At 45.6% G+C, this 20337-nt stretch overlaps 1 protein-coding gene across 12 annotated transcripts in view; it reads left to right on the forward strand.

The window, feature by feature from the left end:
* The first annotated feature begins 1951 nt into the window (after positions 1-1951).
* Positions 1952-20337, forward strand: part of Bcl11a (BCL11 transcription factor A) — a 100240-nt gene continuing 81854 nt past the window's right edge. For 2 of the 12 annotated variants that reach the window (XM_087216342.1, XM_021246289.2), the window contains exons 1-2: positions 1952-2491; positions 9310-9639. In XM_087216342.1, coding sequence (XP_087072468.1) covers positions 2437-2491; positions 9310-9639 — 385 coding nt within the window. In that variant the 5' untranslated portion in view covers positions 1952-2436. Of the gene's footprint in view, positions 2492-3581; positions 4123-4600; positions 4813-9309; positions 9640-20337 lie in introns of those variants that run through there. The other 10 variants (XM_087216341.1, XM_013066456.3, XM_004867244.4 and 7 more) reach the window with 9 other exon arrangements.

Below are 20337 nucleotides of genomic sequence, written 5' to 3' on the forward strand. Positions count from 1 at the left end.
GCAGCCAGTTATTTCCTAATAGGTTCGAAACTTTCCTAAGAGGACGCAGGAATAAACAGCCGCTCGCCGGCGAAGCTGGGAGAAGGGGAACGTGTGCAAGCCCAAGGCCCTGGCTGGAAACAATAAAGTCCCCCGCCGGGTGGGTGCGTTTACAGAAATGACCCTCTGAGACTGAGGAGGGGGACGAGAAGACGCGAGGGGACGTGGAGCCGCTCAAAGGACAGAGAGGGAAGGCTCCTGGCTCCGAGGACACAACTCACACGCCTCCACCTGCAGCTCGGGGTCTCGCGGGCCGCGGCCACCGGTGTCCACCCTGCACCCTCGCGCCGCCCTAGGACTCGAGTCCATTTTCTCTCCCCTCCAGGCCCTTCCTGATTTGGAATCGGAGCGCGATCTCCCCGGCGGCGGCGGCGGCTGGGTGGTGTAGGCAGGCAGGGAGGCTGGGAGGCGGGAGACGCCGGGGGACTTTGCAAGCACGTTTCTGAATAAACTTTCCAATCGCAGGGGGTGCTGTTGCTGTACATTTTACGTAAAACTGAAAGTATCCCACGCCAGAGTGAAGCCCGCTTTTTGACAGCGGTAGCGCGCGCGTGTGTGCGTGTGTGCATTAAAGAGACAGGGGTTTATTTCCAACAGGTCTCCCCTAATTTCCAGGCAACGTCTGCAGAAAGGCGGGACGGGGCCGCGGGCTCTGGCTGGTGCGCGGTGGCCTCCGGCGCCCGGGGAGCGCGACGCTGACCCGGGGCGGTCATCTCGCCACCGTGGCCTCCCCGCTGCTCCGGCGAGCTGGCCGCTCCCTGTCCTTTCCCCATTTTCTCTTTCCGGTAACAGCACAGGAACAGTTGTGCTGTGCCCGTAAGAGACATTTCTTTGCATCCCTCCGTGTTTTCGCAGTTGCTCTGGAACGGGAGGGGTGTGCCCCTCTCCGGGACCCAGCCCAGGGACCTCCCGGGCACCGGGATCGCGTTCCGAGGGATCAGGACTCCGGGGACTGCCCGTGCTTTGTCCTCCGGTCCTTGGCTGCTCAGCGGTGGACGCCTTCGAGCCTCCCTCGCCCCGGGCCCCAGTGCTCCCCTTCCCGGGCTGGAAAGCGCCCTGACTCCGGCCCCCGGGTCTTTTAGTCTTTATCCCTCCGCCCCTCTCCCTCTCTGCGACCCTTGGGAACTAGGGACTCGGGGCTTCCAGTTGCATTCAGACCCAGTCGCTGGTTGAGGTGCTCAGCTCCCCGATTCCTGGCTCGGCCTTGGGGGCGCCCTCCCCGGCCCTGGGGCCCCAGCCTGTCGGCCTCGACCCAACCCCCTCCCTTCAGGCCGCCCAGGTCCTGGAGGCCCGGGTGCTGCCCTTCCGGACCCGCAACCTCCGAACTTGGGCTGGATCCCGCTTCGACGCGTGCTCCCGCCCGCCTTCCCCTCCCCTCGCCCGCTGCGGAGCTGTAACTTGGAGGTTCAGCTCTTAACTTCGGGGGATTTTTCTTTTCTCTCCTCTCCTCGGCAAAGTTTCCCGAGCGCTGCCGCGGGCTCGGGGCTTTCACTTCGGCCCCAGGCGTCCGCAGGCGGGGAGCGAGCGCGGCGAAGGAAGGCGGCGGCGGGAGGGGAAGTGGGTGTGCGCACGGAGGAGGGTGTCCGGGAGCAACTCTACCTGGCTCCCTCTGCCCGCGCTTCCCGGGCCCCCTGGGCTGCAGCCTCCCGTGGCACTCTTGCCCCCCCTTAAGTAAGCTTTCATTTTAGGGTCCGCGAGCGCGTTGGGGGGGGAGCACGGTGCAAGTCTTGCTCCCCCCCACCCCCTCCTCCCTTTTCTTCTCTCCGGGCCACGCCACCGCCGCGGCGCTCGCTGCGGCCACTGGTGAGCCCGCGGCCCCAGACCTCCCCCCTCCACCCGCCCCTCCCCCAGGGGCCGCGCCGGGCGTCTGCGGAGCCCCCCGCCCCGCACCTCCCCCGCCCCACACTGGCCATTGGCTTGTCCTGGTCTCTTTTTCATGTCCAGCCCCTGATGTGTGTCCATTGGTGTTAGCTTCCCCTTCCCTCCTCCCCTTCTCTCCTGCTCGCCCTGCCCATGTTTTGTGTGTCTCTGTCCATCCAGACTCCTGACGTTCAAGTTCGCAGGGACGTCACGTCCGCACTTGAACTTGCAGCTCAGGGGGGCTTTTGCCATTTTTTTCATCTCTCTCTCTCTCTCTCTCTCTCTCTCTCTCTCTCCCTCTATCTCTCTTCTCTCTCTCTTTTTTTTCTAAAAAAAAAAAAAAGCCATGACGGCTCTCCCACAATTCATCTTCCCTGCGCCATCTTTGTATTATTTCTAATTTATTTTGGATGTCAAAAGGCACTGATGAAGATATTTTCTCTGGAGTCTCCTTCTTTCTAACCCGGCTCTCCCGATGTGAACCGAGCCGTCGTCCACCCGCTGCCGCCGCCGCCGCCGCCCGCCCCGCAGTCCACCATGTCTCGCCGCAAGCAAGGCAAACCCCAGCACTTAAGCAAACGGGAATTCTCGCGTAAGTAACCCAATAATAGTAATAATAATTATTAATAATCACGAGAGCGCGCAGGACTAAAAGCAAGAGCGAGGGGGGAGAAAGGGGTGTGTGCATGCATTTAAATTTTTTTTTTCACTTGAAAAACATCCGAGAGTCGAGATAAAAGAGATTAAAGGGGGTAAAGAGCCCCTCATCCCCTCTTGTTCGCAGCCGACTATGCACTTTTGAGATAAACGCACCTTTTAATTTTATTTAATTTTACAAACATTTGACGCCCCCTCTTTCCTCCTTTCTGAGGCGGCTTGATTTCTCTTTTCGAAAAGGAATGCAATGACCCCCCCCTCCAGTTTTGCAACATAATGAACAATGCTAAGGATGCGAACAACTCACTGCAAACCCGGGGGGGGGGTGCGGAAAGAGGGGTTGCTTCCACTCACTGTAGGGAAATGGAGGGGAGTGGGAAGGAAAGCGTCCAAGTCTAAAAAACAATTCCTAGGGAGAAAAGAGGTGAGACTGGCCCTTGGACCCCAGCGCGCTCACAGTCAAATGGGAAGCGGGAGGGAAGTAGTCATCGCCACAATAGTGAGAACGCGGGACCGTGGAAGGAAGGGGCCCTCTGGTACTGCCGAGGCGGGAGAGGGGCTGTGGCGGCAGGGAGCGCCGGCTGACCGGGAAGGACGCTGGACGCAGCCGGCGCTGCCGCCTTTTGTTCCGGCCCGAGGTGGGTGTTTGTCCCGCAGCCTTTTGTGCCGGCTCCTCGCGCTTGCCCTCCTGCGCCGCCGCCGCCGCCGCGGAAGGGCAGGAGCCAGGGCCGGGGGAGGAGGTGGCCGGGGACCCGCGGGAGCAGGAGGGAGGGAGCCTCTGCCTGCCCCTCCCGGCCGAACCTTAGAGGCGGCCAGAAGACTTGCAGAATGAATAAAGAAAAATAAAATTATAAATAAGGCAAGACAACCTACAGTTAATCTTGCCCCTAAACAAGCCAAACGCTCCGCCAGTCCTTTTCTTCACCGCTTTCCTCTTCGACTCCCCCAACTCCCCCCCCCCCCGCAAAAATCTCATAATCTCTAATTCAGAGGAAAAAAAAATTAACACTCACCCCCTTCCCCAAAACCTCTTCAGTTGCAAACTTAGAGCGCCGGCGGCACAGAGAGGGAGCGAGGAACTCCCTCCTCTTACTATTTTTTGGAAGATTTTCAAAAAAAGTGGAAGTGGATTTTGATTGGGAAAAATCTCGTGTCTGAATGTTTACAAGCACCGCGTGTGCGGGAACCTCCTGCCAACAAACAGACTGAGGACCGAGCGCCGCGCGGCAGCCCGGGAGCAGGCGGCGGCCGAGGCCGGGCCTCGCCCGACCTCGCCGCGCCCTAGCCCGGCCCGGGATAGCCCACCCGCCGCCCGCCGCCCACCCGCCGGGCACCGCGGAAGGCCGCGCTGTTTCGCCGAGCCAGTCCGGCCTGCGGTCCCCGTCTGCCCCCCAGCACAGTGCCACGCTCTCCTCCTGACCTCCCACACTACGAAAGCGGTGCAACTCGATTTTGCAAAGCATTTTTATTTTGCAAAGCAACTGTAAAAGCGCGCTCTGTTCGCCCCCTCCGCTCTGCCCGCCCCCTCCGCTCTGCCCCGGGCACTCTCTCCGACTTCTCATGTCCGTAAGTCCAGACCGCGGGGAGGTCACCACGTGCTTTCCCTGCCCCCCTCCCACTCTGTCTGGCCCCCAGCCTACTGCGACCCCGGGCGCGGCCAGGCCAGGTTGGGGCTGGGGCCGGGCTGGGGCTGGGGCGCGGGGGCGGGGGCCGCGGTGGGGTGTGTTGGAGAAAACCCTTCGGGGGCGCCGGATCCCAGGGCCCTGCGCGCCCCACCCTTGGGTTGTCCTCTACCCCGAGTCTGGCTCGGTCGGAGGTCCTCGCGTCTAGTGGCGGGGTAGTGGTGGCGGCGGCAGCGGCGGCCGTCTTCAGTTGAGGTGTTCCTGGAAAGGCTGGCAGTGGGCACTTAGGAAAGTTTGAGAGTGAGGAAAACAAAGCCGAGAGGGTCTGCATCAGATTCCCCTTCGGCATTTATGACTCTTAATTTTTGATGTAAGTTTAAAGGGCCACCTAAACCAGCTTTTAAACATTTTTTAAAGGGGGGGGGGTACGCGCAGGGAATTGAATTTTTTCACTGGGCCCTGGAACTTGTCACACACTTCGGAAGCTCCCCCGCCCCGGCACGTTGCGGGGCCCTCCCTCTCCCCACCCCCGCGCATCCCTCCCTCGCCGCTCTCCCCCGCCCCCCACTCCCCCGGCCGCGCCGGATGCGGAGCAGACTCGGCGCTCGGCGGTGTGAAGTTACAGTCCGGCCAGGTACCGGCGGGAAGGAAGGGCAGGCAGTGTTCGCAGGACTCGGGAAAGCCGGGCCGTTCGGAAGGATGCAGTGGGGGCTCAGAGGACCAACCGGGGCGCGCAGTCCTAGATGGTCCCTCCTCCCCTCCTCCCTCTGGGTCCACTTCGGGACACCACCAGGGGGGAGGGTTAGCCCCCCAAGCCCCGTCCAGGTGCGGGCGCAGGGTTGGGGGGCCAGTGTTGGGAAGGTTCGGGATCGCTCTTTTTTCTCATCTGGGTACGCCCTGGAGGCGGGAGCCGTCCGGGCCCTCAGGACCCCCCACCCCCTTACTTGGGCTGAAAGAACCATTTGGTCGCTAGGAGGCAGAACAAGATCAAGAAAGCTCAGCGAACTTGAACCTGTACCAGAGCCCTCTCCCACCCCCGGCCCGGTGTTTCTCGGCCAGGGAGGGACGAGCTTTGCCGAGGGTGGGGGTGGGGGGAACGTACGGTTAGGCAGATTTCCCTTTTTCTCCCCCCTACCCCATCAATCCTTAAGTCTTTGTTCTTCATTTTGACTTTTAAAATGCTCCTGGCCAGGGCCGTGAAGAAGCTGCCGGGCGCGCGGCCGACACCCCCGTGCGCCTGGGAGCGGAGCAGGGTGGTTTTCGCTTGTTTTCCGGGCAGGCATTTTTTGGTAGGAAGGAAAAGGTAGTGCTCCCTTTCGGGCTTCGGGGCAAGGCCGAAGAGGTGGGAAGTGCAAGTTTGCGCAGGGTCTTGTGGTTCACTTCTTCCAAGCCCTCATCCCCGCGCAAAGCGCAGACTCGGAGGCCGCGGTAGGTTTGCCAGGCAGCTTCGCAGCCCGGAGCTCCCCCTCCGCGCCTCGCCTCCAGCAGCTCTCGCCTCAGAGCCCGAAATCACAACAATAGTAATAGTTATCATCATAATGATACGGGCAAGCAGCGTCATTAATAATGAATAACCGTGGCCGCCGCCTGGCGCACACCGGGTGCCCAGAATTGCGGGCGGGGCGGGGGGGGACGACTCATTTGCACAAATCGTCCAAAGTAGAAAATGTTAAGCTTGTGGACACAGAATGAATTTTAGGACCCGCGCTCCGGGTATGTGCGGTGAAAATAAGAATGCACGAGGTTAGCCAGCCGAGTTTTCCAGACCCCTCACTTCCTTTTTCACCTACTGGCGGGCTCAGGGAACCATCACCCCGCGGCGGGGCTAGATGGGCGTGGAGGCAGCAGTGGAGGCCCCTGGCTGCCCGCCGCCTCCAGACCCTGGGTCTGCTGCCCCAGGGCCTCCGGTGCACGTGTTCGCAGGCTGCGCGGCCGGAGCCTGCAGCTAATAAGCTGCCCGCTTTGTGCCTCTTAGAGTCCGGGCGCTCAACTTCACTTTCTGTGCGGTCCCTCCTTGCCGGGCTCCTGGCCCCAGGCCTGTAGCCCTTGGCTTCGCTTTTGTTTCTTTGCTTCCCCCCCCCGCTTTGCATTTCAGCCTCCGTTTGCAATACTCCGTTAAGAAATTTCAGAGGAAGGACTTGGAAAGCAAACTTGAAGACAAATCGCCCTCCCCCCTCCCCCCTCCCCCTTGCAGCCCTCCTTTTCCCTTGCTCCTTTACATTTCTTTATATATATATATATATATATATATATATATTTGCAACTACAGAGAGGAAAGAGTCTGCCATTGGGACACTGAGACGTTCAAGTGTGTCTTGCTGAACGCTGAAGCATTTTATTTTCTATATTTTCCTCACCTTGTAGATAGAATTCGCGGTTAATTATTATGATTATTTGCTCACTCCCTTCCTCTTCAGTCGAGGACTCCCTGCTTTGTAGCCAGAGTTAGGCCAGAGCTTAGTAAAGGATGGTATTGTGGGGGTGAAGGAGGATGGGAGTTGAATTGAGGGAGGGGGGTAAAATGGCTGAGGTTAGGAATGTTTTTAGGGAAAGAGGAATTTGCATTAAAATACAGAGAAATTATCTGATGCCCAGAAAGGAAATGTTGATTGCCACTGAGCAAAGATGTCAATGCAAATCAGTAGACTGCGACAGGAGAATTGTATTTTCATATTTTCTTTGTGCCCCACTTCGTCTGATTTTTAATAATACAGCAGCAATAATAAAAACACGTTTTGGTCTTCCTCTGAACATTACTAGCCAAATGTTTTTCATAGAGCCCGATGTTAAATGTGTTTCATACATTAGGATATAATTCTTGTTAATTAGCAATAATTTACGTTAAGAGCATAGAAAATGTTGAGGTTACAGGTTTTATATCTGTACATTTGATCATCTTGTTATTTTCAAGAACTTTGCCTCCTATAAAATTAATTAGGTGAAATGTGGAGGTGTAATCAGCAACCTGTGAATTACCACTTCATTTCCTGGTTTTGATTGTAAATCAGTTCAGTCACTACGTTTAGAAGACTTTAGCCAAGTCTGTTTTGTACCGCAATACCTTTAACTATTTGATACCTAGGAGAATATTTCCTTTTCATCCTGAATAATAGTCCCACATTCAGAAATGTGTCAGGCCTTGGGAATAAAAACGAATCTTAACAGTGAAATTTGCAAAAATGGTTTAACTTTAATAAAACCTTTCTTCAGTCTGTAAACCACAGAACTTGTAGTTAATGCTAAACAAACAAAAAAGCTAGATTTGTCTATGTGTACTTAAAATCCTTTATTCTAATGGCAGAGATCTTGGAGAATGACTTCCCTATTACATTCCTTACTTGATCAAAATGAAAGAAAATGTAAGAGAAAAATTACATAAAGGCACAATGCAGAAGCGCTTGGGTTCATCTCCTTCCATTTGAAAAGTATCCATGTGCATTCTGTATTTGTCTTTTGGTCAGAATGTTGGGTGAAGAAACATTTAAATGCTTACTTTGCTGTCTTTATTAGTAAGGATATAACCTTCATATTCCTGTAGTGACCTTATGTTAAATTAGGAGGCGTACCAGAGGCTAGAAATTATGACATGTCCTACTTGAGCACAGGTGCAGCTAGGCAGGGCTCTCTCAATATTATTTCACCCAGCACATCTGGGAGTTACTCCAGATCTTCCCCCTCAATATTCAGCCTGGGTAGGGTTGAAATAAATTTAACCTGAGTTCACTGGATTTTTGCACTTTATCAAAAATCTGTTCCAATATTCTACACTCAAATTAAAATCTATTTTTTGATTCTCTGTGGCTTTAAGTTCATTAAATGTGAAATTGGCAGCTTGCTAAAGAAGGTCAGACTGATTAACTGTTTAAGACTTGTACATTTTCTGCTTCACTTTTATTAACTGGCAACATCCTGGGTGTGTTTTGTATTTTGTGATTTTTTTTTTTTTGCATACAGCAAGCATAAGGTTTCATGAGCAGACTTCTCAGTTCTCCTTTCCCCTTTGGAATGTTTTTTTAAAAAATGATAAAAGCTGTTCAAATAGATGCTAGGGTATTTTGGTGCAGTTTTTTTTTTTAAGCGAAGAAGAAAGAGACATGTCTACCTTGTTATACCATCCGCTGACAATTATGTGTGCAGAAATAGCCCCATAATGAAGCGTTTTGGAGCTCATTCAGAAAATTAGTCAACTTTGACAACATTAGGGGAAGTATTTTAAGTCTGAAGAAAGGACTTCTCAGCCTTGTTCTGAAATGTAGCATTTACTTGACCATTCTGATTTTTATGTCATGGATGCCACCAAGTGCAAAAATGTTTTATTTTAGGCATTCCTTTCTTCACAATGAAGAAATGACTAATTGGCTTATTTTCTTAAGTACTCAGAAGTATCCCATTTAGCTGTGTGTCTCAGAATTGCCAGGGAATTTGGTATTTCTTTGATTTTTGTGACACTGCTGAGAGTGAGATCAGAAAGGTTTTTGGCAGCATGAATTATAGTGCGATATGATTTTTATTCAGATCAGTTCACAGGTGAATGCAGTCGTTTTCTTATTATGGCAGTGTAAATGTGGCACATTTTCTGTATGGTGTAGTAGCTTTCTAATTTATGAAGCTACATCTGTATACTTAGGAGTATGTACATTCACACACAAAGGGTGTGTGTGTTTATTCACATCTTTTATTCTTTGGTACAATAGACAACTTCATGTACAAAAGAAAAAGAAACAAATTTGGTTTCAATCCCTGTTTTTACCAGTTTTTCTTGTACTTATCACTTAAGGTTTTTTAATGACCCCTGTGTTAACTATTTAAGTCACATTCCTTACAAACTTACGAACCATATAGTCATATTTTGTGTGTGTGTGTTCATGTTCATGTTCTCTGGAGTTATGAAAGTCAAACTGATTTCTTTAAATACATGATGATTTGCACTCATTGGTACATTTACTTTCTTGTTGATAACCTCCACGTCCTTATACATTTTGTGTGCTCACATTTTCTGAGTGTTTTATGGAGTAGGCAAGAATCATTTTACATATTGTGGTAAGGTGGGATGGGTTGCGAATGTATTTTGCCTCTTTTCTACCCTCCCTAGCACTCTTTAATAATTGTGCTTTTGTTTCTCCAACCACAGCCGAACCTCTTGAAGCCATTCTTACAGATGATGAACCAGACCACGGCCCATTGGGAGCTCCGGAAGGGGACCATGACCTCCTCACCTGTGGGCAATGCCAGATGAACTTCCCATTGGGGGACATTCTTATTTTTATCGAGCACAAACGGAAACAATGCAATGGCAGCCTCTGCTTAGAAAAAGCTGTGGATAAGCCACCTTCCCCTTCACCAATCGAGATGAAAAAAGCATCCAATCCTGTGGAGGTTGGCATCCAGGTCACGCCAGAGGATGACGATTGTTTATCAACGTCATCTAGAGGAATTTGCCCCAAACAGGAACACATAGCAGGTAAATGAGAAGCGAGGAGAAAAGCTGTTTGCATGTTTTCTTTTAATTTTCAGAGGCGCTTTAGCCAAGTAGTAAGGAGTGGTGAAGTGCTTTCTGTATTTCTCCATGTGACTGTCCATGACAGCCCTGCAATGTTAAAGTAGTAGTTCCCATTGCTTACATCCAGAACACAGAAAATAAATATTTTCCACCTTATGGAGTCAGATGTAGGTGGAATAGGTACACACACCTGATACCCTCTCTGGATCTGCTGATTCTGAATTTCTTTCCTCTTCTTGGCTGCCTTCTCATTTTAAAGTATTGGACCCAACTACATTACGCCCAGCTCAGTTTCCAGTGTCCATTTTCTGCTTTGGTGACATGGCAGAGGCAAAATGGCCATATAGACATTTGTAGTTCAGCCAGTGATCTGTCTGCCTCAGGATACCTGGTTGGGCCTCTGTAGTGGTGCACTTAGTTCTCTGGGCTTCCCTGAAGTGAGGGGGCCTGCCAGGGTGGTGTAGAGGGGGTGGAAAGAGTTAACTGAGCTCCAGGGCTAGCCTTGGATCCATACTGGCTGTCAGCTCGTATGGGGCTGTAATTAAACACAGCCCCGTGGTGGGATGACACTGTGACCTTGACTTTAAGATGCCATTTTCGACTGGCCAGGCCAGAGTAGAGAGGGCAGTTGCTGAAGCGCACAGACACGCTTACTCGAAAAGTTTAAGGGCGTGTTGGAAATTTCAAAAGGTTGGTTTGACAGGAACGGCTGCTCCCTGCAGCCTGCCTCCTCAGCTCAATGATAAATGCTTCTCTGTGCTCTCTCTTGTCTCTGATGTGGTTTTGACAGATGTATCTTGATTTTGTTTGTGGTTTACACAACCACATGTCACCCTTACAGATGTCCAGTCCAGACTCCACTGTTTCTGCTATAATACAATGTAAAAATTTTCTTGGGAAAATGCATATACATATTCAAGAGCTCTCCTTCCTTCCGTTAATTTTACGAGGAAGGTAGCTAGGTGTGTAGGTTTCTTAGTGGCCCAAGAGAAAAGGAATTAAAGGCTAATAGAGGGACTTAAATTCCCCACTCTGGATGATAAACAACAGTGCAATGTAGTGACCCTTAAAACATTTATTTTTAAATTTAGCAGATTAGACAAAATTAATGCAGATTCTATGATGACAGATATGCCACACCTGTCAGTGCTTCACTTTCTTCCATCTCTTCCCACTCCTGGAAAGGCAGAAATTTTGTTCAGTTTTAGGAAAGGTAGTGCATATAATCAATGGATTCAATGGAACTTGTTTCTCCAACATAGTTTGACTATAAAGTTGAACCATAATAGGTCAGTGGGGCGTGGGGAGTTAAATGACGTATTATTTCTCCTCTTTCCCTCTGGAATTTGATCATTAAAATCAAATGTGGCATTTTCTTTCTTCTTTTTAAAAACACATTCTACAATAACATCCAGATACTTTTCCTTTAGTGAAATGAGAAGTCTGGTACAGGGAAGCTGCATTTGCAAGGTGTTTTCCTTGAATCCACCATATTTAGCTTATGTGATGTGTAGGTTAAGATTTTTATCTCCCCCACTCCCCAGTAGTACATGACAATGACCATTTCCATGTGCTGCCTTGTGACTGGAAGGAAAATGAACAGAAGTGTAAGGCATGATTGATGAAGCAAGAGCAGGCGGAAGGGGATTTGTCGTCTTTGGAGATCCAAAGCCTTGCTAAATCACCAAATATGGAGTAACACTTGCGTGATGTAACATCGTATTTACATATCGAGCTGCTCGTTTAAAAGACAAAACACAGTGTCTGTCAGGCAAGAATTAAAACCACAATTCTTGCTGAGGTCCCGGATAGGTTATTCATTCTCAGATTAGCCAGTTTGAAATTCTGGGCCTCTGTATTTAGAGGAGGAATCTGAAGGCTGGAGAGGGCCTTATAAATAGTTAAGGCTTTTTAGGATAGATTATTCATTCTCAGATTAGCCAGTTTGAAATTCTGGGCCTCTGTATTTAGAGGAGGAATCTGAAGGCTGGAGAGGGCCTTATAAATAGTTAAGGCTTTTTATTCTTACATTGTGAATCTGCATAGTGAAGGAAATTGGCTTTAACTCCCTGGTTGTCATAATGATTCTGTTATTTTATTTTTAAGAATTTGTACAATAGCAAAGCCTAGGGAAGCCAAAAAAAAAAAAAAGAAAGCAAATTTAAAATATATTTTACAGGGCTAGTACTACATAATTTCACCAAGTCAGAAAGCTATCTAAGGTGTCTTAAGATATTCAATGGGTGCACAAGTGCTGTGACCCAGGTGAGGTAAACCTTTCATGCACAAATAATTACAAAGTCTTGATTCCTTTCATTGTGTTTAATCACCTGTTTCCACACTGGAATTGGCTGAACATAAATAGCATGGTCACATCTCAAAGTGAGATGTCAGTAACTAGAATCATGACTTCTCATAATTCATAGTAATGAATTAAGAGTTTCCTATGGTGAAATTAACATTCTACCATTGCACATAAATTATGATGTTCTGGCCCTCAGGTGCCCCTGAAGTGAAGTTCTGAAAGGATGGCTGTGTATTCCCAGCCTATTTCTCTAAAGCATTTCACAATTACAGGCCTGCTTTTCTTTTTTATGATGAAGAAGGAAACAATAACAGTAATCATTCAGTAGATATTTAAATTGCATGTTACAAAAAGTAAGGAGAAGCAATGTTATACATTAGGAAAGAGATATATTGATGAATCTCCAGAGGAGTATGTTCAGCAACTACATAAAAGTAGTCATTTGAGCACGATGTATGGGAAAGGCTTTATTAAAGTGTGTAAGTTAGATTTGAGTTCACTGTGTGCTCTGTGCCATTTTATAGGCAGGAAGCAGGAGTAAAACAGTGACAGGTTTTCCTAAGATAAATAAAGCTTAGAATTGAAGGCTTTCAAATAGGAGAATAAGGTAGAGTTCTTAAGATCTGCAGTAAAATGGCATGTATTTTTGACTGTACTCAGGCATCCCAAGGCTGAGTATTTCTTGGAGAATGCTTTTTTCCTGGAGAATAGATGGACATGTGTTCCCTTACTCCATCCATGTACATGTTACTTGTACACACAGACTTTGATGAGGTTTCTTTTTTTCACTTTATTCAGATAGTCAAGATATTGTGTGATTGTGCTCCATGGAGACCATTGACTAGAAATTAACTAGAAATTAGCAGCTTATGTTGTATGGACCCTATTCATTGATATGTATGTCAAACACCCCCCCCCATCAGATATGAGCAGATTTTGACTGACAAGAGCTTTCAATATGGGTTTTGTTTTTGAATTTCTTATTTTATGATGGAGGGGTATTCGCTAAAGATTAGTGAATGTAGAATTGCTGATCCATTACAAAAAAGGCCGAAAATGTATCCCACAGTGTTAGATTAGAAGTTTTGGTTTACTGCACATTGGAAACTTTAAATTAGGGTTGGGCTATCATAAAATTAGCATATAGACAGAATAAGGAAAAATACTACAAATCCTATGAAATGCAGTAAACTCTGCTGTTATTGATATGTGACATTGTTTTCTTCTCAAAATAATGAACATAGACATTTTTATCAGGGTATTTGAAATTATACTCCTAGATAGTGTAATGATATGTAAGACAGCCTACTGAAGGGAGAAATACTAATTCGAATTAGAAATACATTAGCATGTTACAGGTAAATCAAGTGTAATATACTTACACTTTTCAGAATTTAGAAAATTGACTTGCCTTTTCTACTTGTACCCATTCTAATCCTTTCCTAGCTCAGCATGAACTGGAGGATGTATTTGTATACTTTCTGGTATAATTGTAAATGAGATTATAAAGTATCCATTATGACTACTTATTTTTCATTTCTTTTTATTTGTGTGTTTCTGAATAAAAACTACTGACCTCTGAAGTGAATTTTCAGCCTAGCAGCTAGCTGAAACAAAAAACACCACTACAGAAAAAAAAAAGAAAAGAAAAGAAAGCAAAAGAAACCAACACCATACTGGCAAACATTTTATTTACCTTTAGAATCCAGAGAGTAGAGAATATTATTTCTTAATAAATATCTAGGATTTTCATAGGAAGCCTACTATGTCTGTGAGGTCACTATACCCAAAGACTCATGTTCATGAAACTGGAGTCCTATATACAAGCTGTATTTGTAAATAAGACAGAGAAAGGTTGTGAACTGGCAGCTTGGATGTTTTGTCAAAGTACAATGTCAGAGAAACTCTTTCTAAGACAAATTGTAAATAGAACTGTCACAGTGATTGCATGATTGAGCCGCAGAAGTGTCCTACAATTGTTGGCATTGTCAGAGGACTTTTGAAAGCTTAATTAAACACGGTGGCCCGCATGGCTGCTAAATTTACTTCGGATAGCCAAAAAAGAAAAAAAAAAATTCTGAAATGTAGAAGATCCCGAAGATCCGAAAGTTTTTCAGACATTACCTTTTTGGTGACACAGAAAAGATGCATTGTGCATTTTCCTAGTCGTCTTTTATAAATAATAGTTTTGAGAATAGGTCCACGTGATATGAAGATCATCCTGTGTGTGATGTGGAGATTGTGTTAGTTTTTCTGTCTCCTGCTGTTACAGACAGTTAATGTAAAAATGGCCTTTTATTGGAAACACAAATATGTATTCACTTCAGGAACAGGAGCAGAGGGGGACAAAGTTTCCCTCCCATTCTCTGTGTTTATTCTGTGAAAGCTTAAAAAAACAGTGCTGTCATTTCTCAAATCACCCCTTCCTTGTTGTGTTGCAGGTTGTGCCTTTTCCTTTAAAGGATCTGAAATATGTTTTGCACACCTTCCAGTGAATGTGGCATTTAATTGTGAAGCTGCCCATGGGCTGGAAAATGCAACTGGGTGTAGAGTCGCGCAGGCAGGGTCAGGACAGGCACCTTCAGCTCAGGGAAGAGGCGAGTTGGATGCATATTAATGGCACATTTTAGAGTCCTGGAAAATCATTAATTTCACACTGCAGCCTCCATGTAGTTTGGCTAATGTGAGAGGACTAAATTGGGGTACATAACAAACATGCAGATCTTCAGGAACCATTTTTCAGATTTTCGTGATTTCTCATGATGGTGTTTAATAAAGGAGAAAGGTAGATGCCTTCACACACTAGACATTGGAGAAGGAAGAAAGTTTGGCCCTCCTTTTGGGAAAAATATGAAAAGTAACTGAAGTAGAAAGCCCAGCTAGGCAGATGCACCGAGATTGTGTCATTCAGTGTTAATTTAATCCACTTTGGTTGGTCTGTTCACACCCTTTATTGCACAAAGAAATCATTTGACAAAATTTACCCCAAGCCCAAGTCTGTTTTTACATACAGTAGTACCAGCTTTGTGCAATAAAAAGCACTTAGCATCAAGCTGGACCCAGCCTGGCACCTTGCCACTTTTTTAGCATGAGATTTAATCGCCAAGGATCTTTAGTACCTTTCTGCTTGTTCAGATTTCATTTGGGTCACGGCTGTGTCAGCAGTGTTGTTATTTCAAGGACTTAAAAAAAAGGATTTTTAACTGAGGGCCCACTTTTAATATTATTTCAAATCAAGCAGGTTTTTATTTTATATGTCAATTTGGAGGACATTAATAAAGTTCATAAAATATGTTCAGACTATATAATTTAATGAAGAATGACTAGTATTTTTATTTGTAATACAAAATAGAAAACTGACCATTGTGTGCCTCTCTTCTCTGTTCTTTTCCCTGGCCCAGGTAACTAAGCACCCTTAAATCACTTTTCCCCTTTACTGCCAGGGTATAGAGCACTGGCCAATACCAGTAAATTTACCTTTGTAATTTGCCATGTAGTTTTTACAACAGTGACCTAATTAATTTGAGCACGAACCATATTATTGCTACTGGAGTCATTTTCTGTCACAAACTTAATTTCCAGGAAATGTAACCTGACGAATAAGAATTCTTTAGCTCTGTACATGTGCTCCTAGAGACCAAAGGCAGATTTAAAATAATAATAATAAAAAAAATCCCAGCATTATTAAAGCCGGTATGCTTGATGCCAAACTCAATTTGAAGCCAGTAAACATCAGACTGTATTTCTAATCAGTTTTAGAATGTAACGTATTCCATATGGGGTTCACTGGAATTTGTCTCCCTGCTTTTTACTGGCCAGCTGCACTCCCTATGCATTTTTAAAACATTTCAGCAAAGGCTTTTGCTGTTCTTAGCAGGGTTAGTAACTTGGGGTCTATTTCTGAGCTCATTCGTCATTCTGCGATGGCATTGAGTTAGGTTGGCAAGGGAAGGATTTGAGGCATGGGGGGTGGTGAGGTCACTTCTGATCCCAGCAGGGAATAGGTGAGCTTCATTTGCCTTTACAATAGGCGCACAGTTACTGCACCTTGGAGGGGCTCTCAGGTGCCGCTCAGATGGGCGCATGTAAATGCCCTGTCAGATGCGGAGCCGGAATATTAATGCTTCTTCCACCACCGCACCATAATAAAGCTGTACACAGCAAGCTTAATATGCAGCTAGTCTGGGGAATTGTATAAACTTAGATAGCCCAGTGTGAAAGACAGCAATGGAAGAATGCTCGCTATGCCACAGTTTCCATCTTGTTCTCCTTTGATCTGTAGCAAAATGAAAACATCATCCTTTCCTCCTCTCTGAGCTGTCTCCCCAACTCTACCACCTCCCAGTTCACCACCAGAATTTTTTTTGCATGTGCTGGTGTGGAGAAATGCGACATAATTTGTTTCGTATGGTTAATTACAGGCGTTTGAATATTTAAAATTTTAAATAGCCACAGTTCCAGATTTTCCTGTTAAAAGTATGTGATTTGAACAAAGGGATCATACTGTAAATATATGTGGTGATTTGTAACACTCCTCTTTCCCCATTTAACACATACACACACGTTCAGTTTAACTCTAGTGCTGGCTTAAAGGACTTCTGTACCTTCATTTATACTTTTTTTTTAAAGAACCAACTCTCAACTGGAACTCCATTAAAATATTTTACCATTGTATTTTTGAGTCCGCTGTTGCTTGAGGTTTTAGAGAGGATCCTTGTGATGTGTTCACTTAACAGAATCAACAGCTGTCAGAACCAGTTGTGGTAAATCCACAAAACGTTCAAAGAAAAATGCACACATTTCCTGAAACAAAACACTTGGAAAAATAAGCTGCCAAGAACTGGCGAATTAGAAGTTTGCAGACAGGGAACCAAAGTGTCTCATCTCTCCGTTTGCCCTGGAGACTGATCTGTGCAGGTCTGACGCAAGGCTTGGGGAAGGTTCACCTGGCAGCTTGCTCCTCTAAGGCAACACGATGGTGCGACTGACGTGCGCACCAGAGGTAGGCTGGGTCTCAGCTCTCCCTCTTTTCTCCTTTTTCCCCTTCAGTCCCTTTAGATAGTTAATATACCAAGTTCTAGAGTGCTAAATAACAAATTACACCTACCTAAATAAAGGTGAGATGATCAGGTTTAAACTTCCTGTAAAAGGGGCACGAAGGTGCCTTGCACACCCTTTTCCAGATAGCGTTGGCAGCATGTTATTCAGAACCAAATCTCCTCTCTGCCAGGCAATTCCCAGTGGAAACCTGCAGCAGATATGTTGATGAAGGGGATACCTGGGGACCTTTGGTCACTCACAATGAGTTTTTGTTTGTGTCTTCACTGTTACCATTGGTACTGAACAATTACACCTACAATTTGATCTCAGTTTTAGATAGAGGCAAATCCACTGATGAAAAACTCCCATTATAATAAATGGAATTATGAAACCTGCAAGGGTGCTTTCAAAAAAGAGCACAGGTGTTAGTGTCTCTCCCCCACCCCTTTTTAATTTTCTTTTTGAACTTTATAAAAAACAACAAGGAAGCCTCCTGCCAAGCATCAGGGCATTTAAATTTATATTCATCAGTTGTTCATTTTTTTGATATGTAATGATACATAAAAGGCTGTGAAAAAAAAATCACATCTGTTAATTTTTAAGGAAATAAGAAGTAGCTTGGCTTCTTACCTTAGTTGAAGCACAATGTACTATATGCCAAGTCCTATCTTTCATGTTTCAAATACAGTTTCTCTTTAGGCAAGAGGATGCAACACCCCCAAAACAAAACCAGAAGCATTTTTCTTCACCAACTCAAGGTATACCATGATTTTATGATTTATTTACATTTAGGGGGAGACCCACAATGAACCATTGACTGCCCAGTTTAAACCCCCCACCCTAAATCCTTTGAGCTCCTAGTTGAAACAATGCATTAACCAGTGTTAAAATTTAAATCTCAAGAGTTTCTCTTTCTTACTCCATCGCACCTTAAGATTTAAAAAACAATATTTTTTTACATTTAAAAGTGAACATTGGCTACTGAAGAACGATTTAAAAAATTTTTAATAATCATAACCTTCGCATGTTATGTTTTTGTTATGTTAAGGGGAAAAAATCAGTAAGGGAAAATTTAATTCTGATAAAGATACTCTTGGATCTTTGAAAACAACTGCTGTCCTTTTAACTAAAACATTTGAGCAGCTTCAAAGACTATGTATTTCTTCTGATCTTGGAGCTGTGTGACTGGTAGCAAGAAGGAGAAAAAAATCTTATTCTACATACAAGTGGATTGCTTAACAAGTCAGTACAGACACGTACTTGTTTGTACAATAGAGATAAAAATTCCTGTATAAAAATAATTCAGCTGCTGACAGCAGGCATTGTTGTTGGACCTGTCTTTTGTGTTTGTCCCAGCTCTGGGCCCTCCTCCCCTCCTATTTGCGTGGGGCAGCCTGATGCCTGAAGACTCCTGACCAGAAGTTAATTGCTATATATTAAATATGTAGGTATTATATTTAAAGAGGAGAATCCCAAATCCTCCTGTATGCATTTTACTCTGCTCTCTGATGTGACTGCTGCATTGCCAGCAGAGGGGTGGTAGGCAAACACTCTAATAGGGAAAATGACTTGAAGGCAGTTAGGGGAAATTTGGCCTTCAAGTCCCATTTGCTCTGCAGTGTAGCATCGGTTTCTAAACTTTTGTTTTTAATCTAATTCTGATTTACCCTGTCAAATCCCATATCAACCCTTATTGAACTCTACTCACGTAGAGTAACATTAGTGTCAAATGGAATTGGTCAGGACTGTGGACCTGTGGCTGATACAGATGCTTGTAAATGCAGGTTCCATGCAGCTTTACGTCCTGTCCTTTCTAACAAACGTTAAAATGTGCTGCACTTCTGAGCAAGGTCCGTGGATAGGAGAGCCTGGAAATCAAGAATAGTACCTGAGGCTTTTTTCCTTCTCTTTTCCATTTCTTGATGCGCCCACATTTTTGGTAAAATCAACTAAAAACTCTGAGGCTGGGAGGGCTGTAGGGGGAGAAGGGTGGCAGAGAGAAGTTACTGTAATGTTTTCCAGTAGGAGTTCAAACAAAATTCCCACAGCAGAGAGCCTTTTGGGTTTAGTAGTGGAGCTGTCAGGATGGACACGTGGCCCTTTCAAAGCTGTTAGTCTCAGGCTGACTTTTACACTGGCTGGAATAGCACTTCCACATACTTCCATGCTTTCACCTGGGTTGGGGTATTTGGGGTGGGGAAAGAGGAGGGCTTCATTGGGAATTCTGTCACTAGATTTTGTTAAATGTCAGGAGGTTAGTGAAGTGTCAGTTAGCATTCAAGCAAAGGATTCTTCCCCAGACTGGTAATTGGGAAGCATGGAAATCCAAATTCCCACGATACTCTCTAATAGCTGGGGTGGGCTGGTGGTGGTGGGTGGACAACACAACTTTCTGAATGTCAGCTGATGTCTGTATGACCTCTTCTTGGATTAAGTGCTGCCAGTGCAGAAAGGGAGAAATCAGGATGACAAATACCAAAGGACAGGATTTTCACTCTTCTGAAGTAAACCTCTGCCTTCTCTTCCCTTCCTCTTCTTTCTTACTCTCTTCCTTTGGGAAGCAGAAACTTCTAAAATTAGTGCCACTCTAAGCTGATGAAAAAGCTGTTTTTCTACCATAGTGGATGTTTACACAGGAGAGGCAACTTGAGGGGAGAAAGGCTTTCTGGGAGGGTGGAGGGACGTGTGTTAATCTGTGCTGTTGGAGGATTGCAGTACTGCCTATGAGCAACTCTGGGCTGTTTTTGATAAATTACCATGTTTAGAGATAGGTTTGGCTCTTAAGGGCTTAGTTTTATGAACAAAGTCTGTAACGATGTTTGCAGCCTCTGTCTGTCTCTTAGCCCCTTTGGCTTGACTAGAAGCTCTATGTTTAGTTTAAGCTCAGTCTGGAAGATATAACAATTTTGCATTAAAAAAATGAGGAAATCATAGGAAGAAAAACCCTTTGCTTTTTGGATGAATCTTACTGATAATTTGCTAAAGCTCATTTGAATTTTAAGCACTTCTTTAATCTTCAAAGGCTAAATTGCTTTATGAATATGCATGGTGTGGGCAGACTTCAGTTCATTACCTAGTTGTAAATTCTAATGACCATTAGGTCCTTCCAGTAATTGCGAATTGTTTTGCATTTTTGATTGGCCTATTAACATGTACATTCGGTGCACATCAGGCTGGCCTGTCAGCCTGCTGAAGGAGAAAAAAAAGGTGAAAATTGTTTATAGCACCAAGATTCTTAGATTTTCAATCTTGCAAAATTGATGATATAAAAAAATTAAAGCAGTGTTTTTTCTTCTCAAGATTGAAAGTTCACC

This window comes from Heterocephalus glaber, unplaced genomic scaffold (assembly GCF_053883595.1).
Source record: "Heterocephalus glaber isolate CG9 unplaced genomic scaffold, H.glaber_assembly_v1.0 deba00001457, whole genome shotgun sequence".
NCBI classification, from domain to species: domain Eukaryota; kingdom Metazoa; phylum Chordata; class Mammalia; order Rodentia; family Bathyergidae; genus Heterocephalus; species Heterocephalus glaber.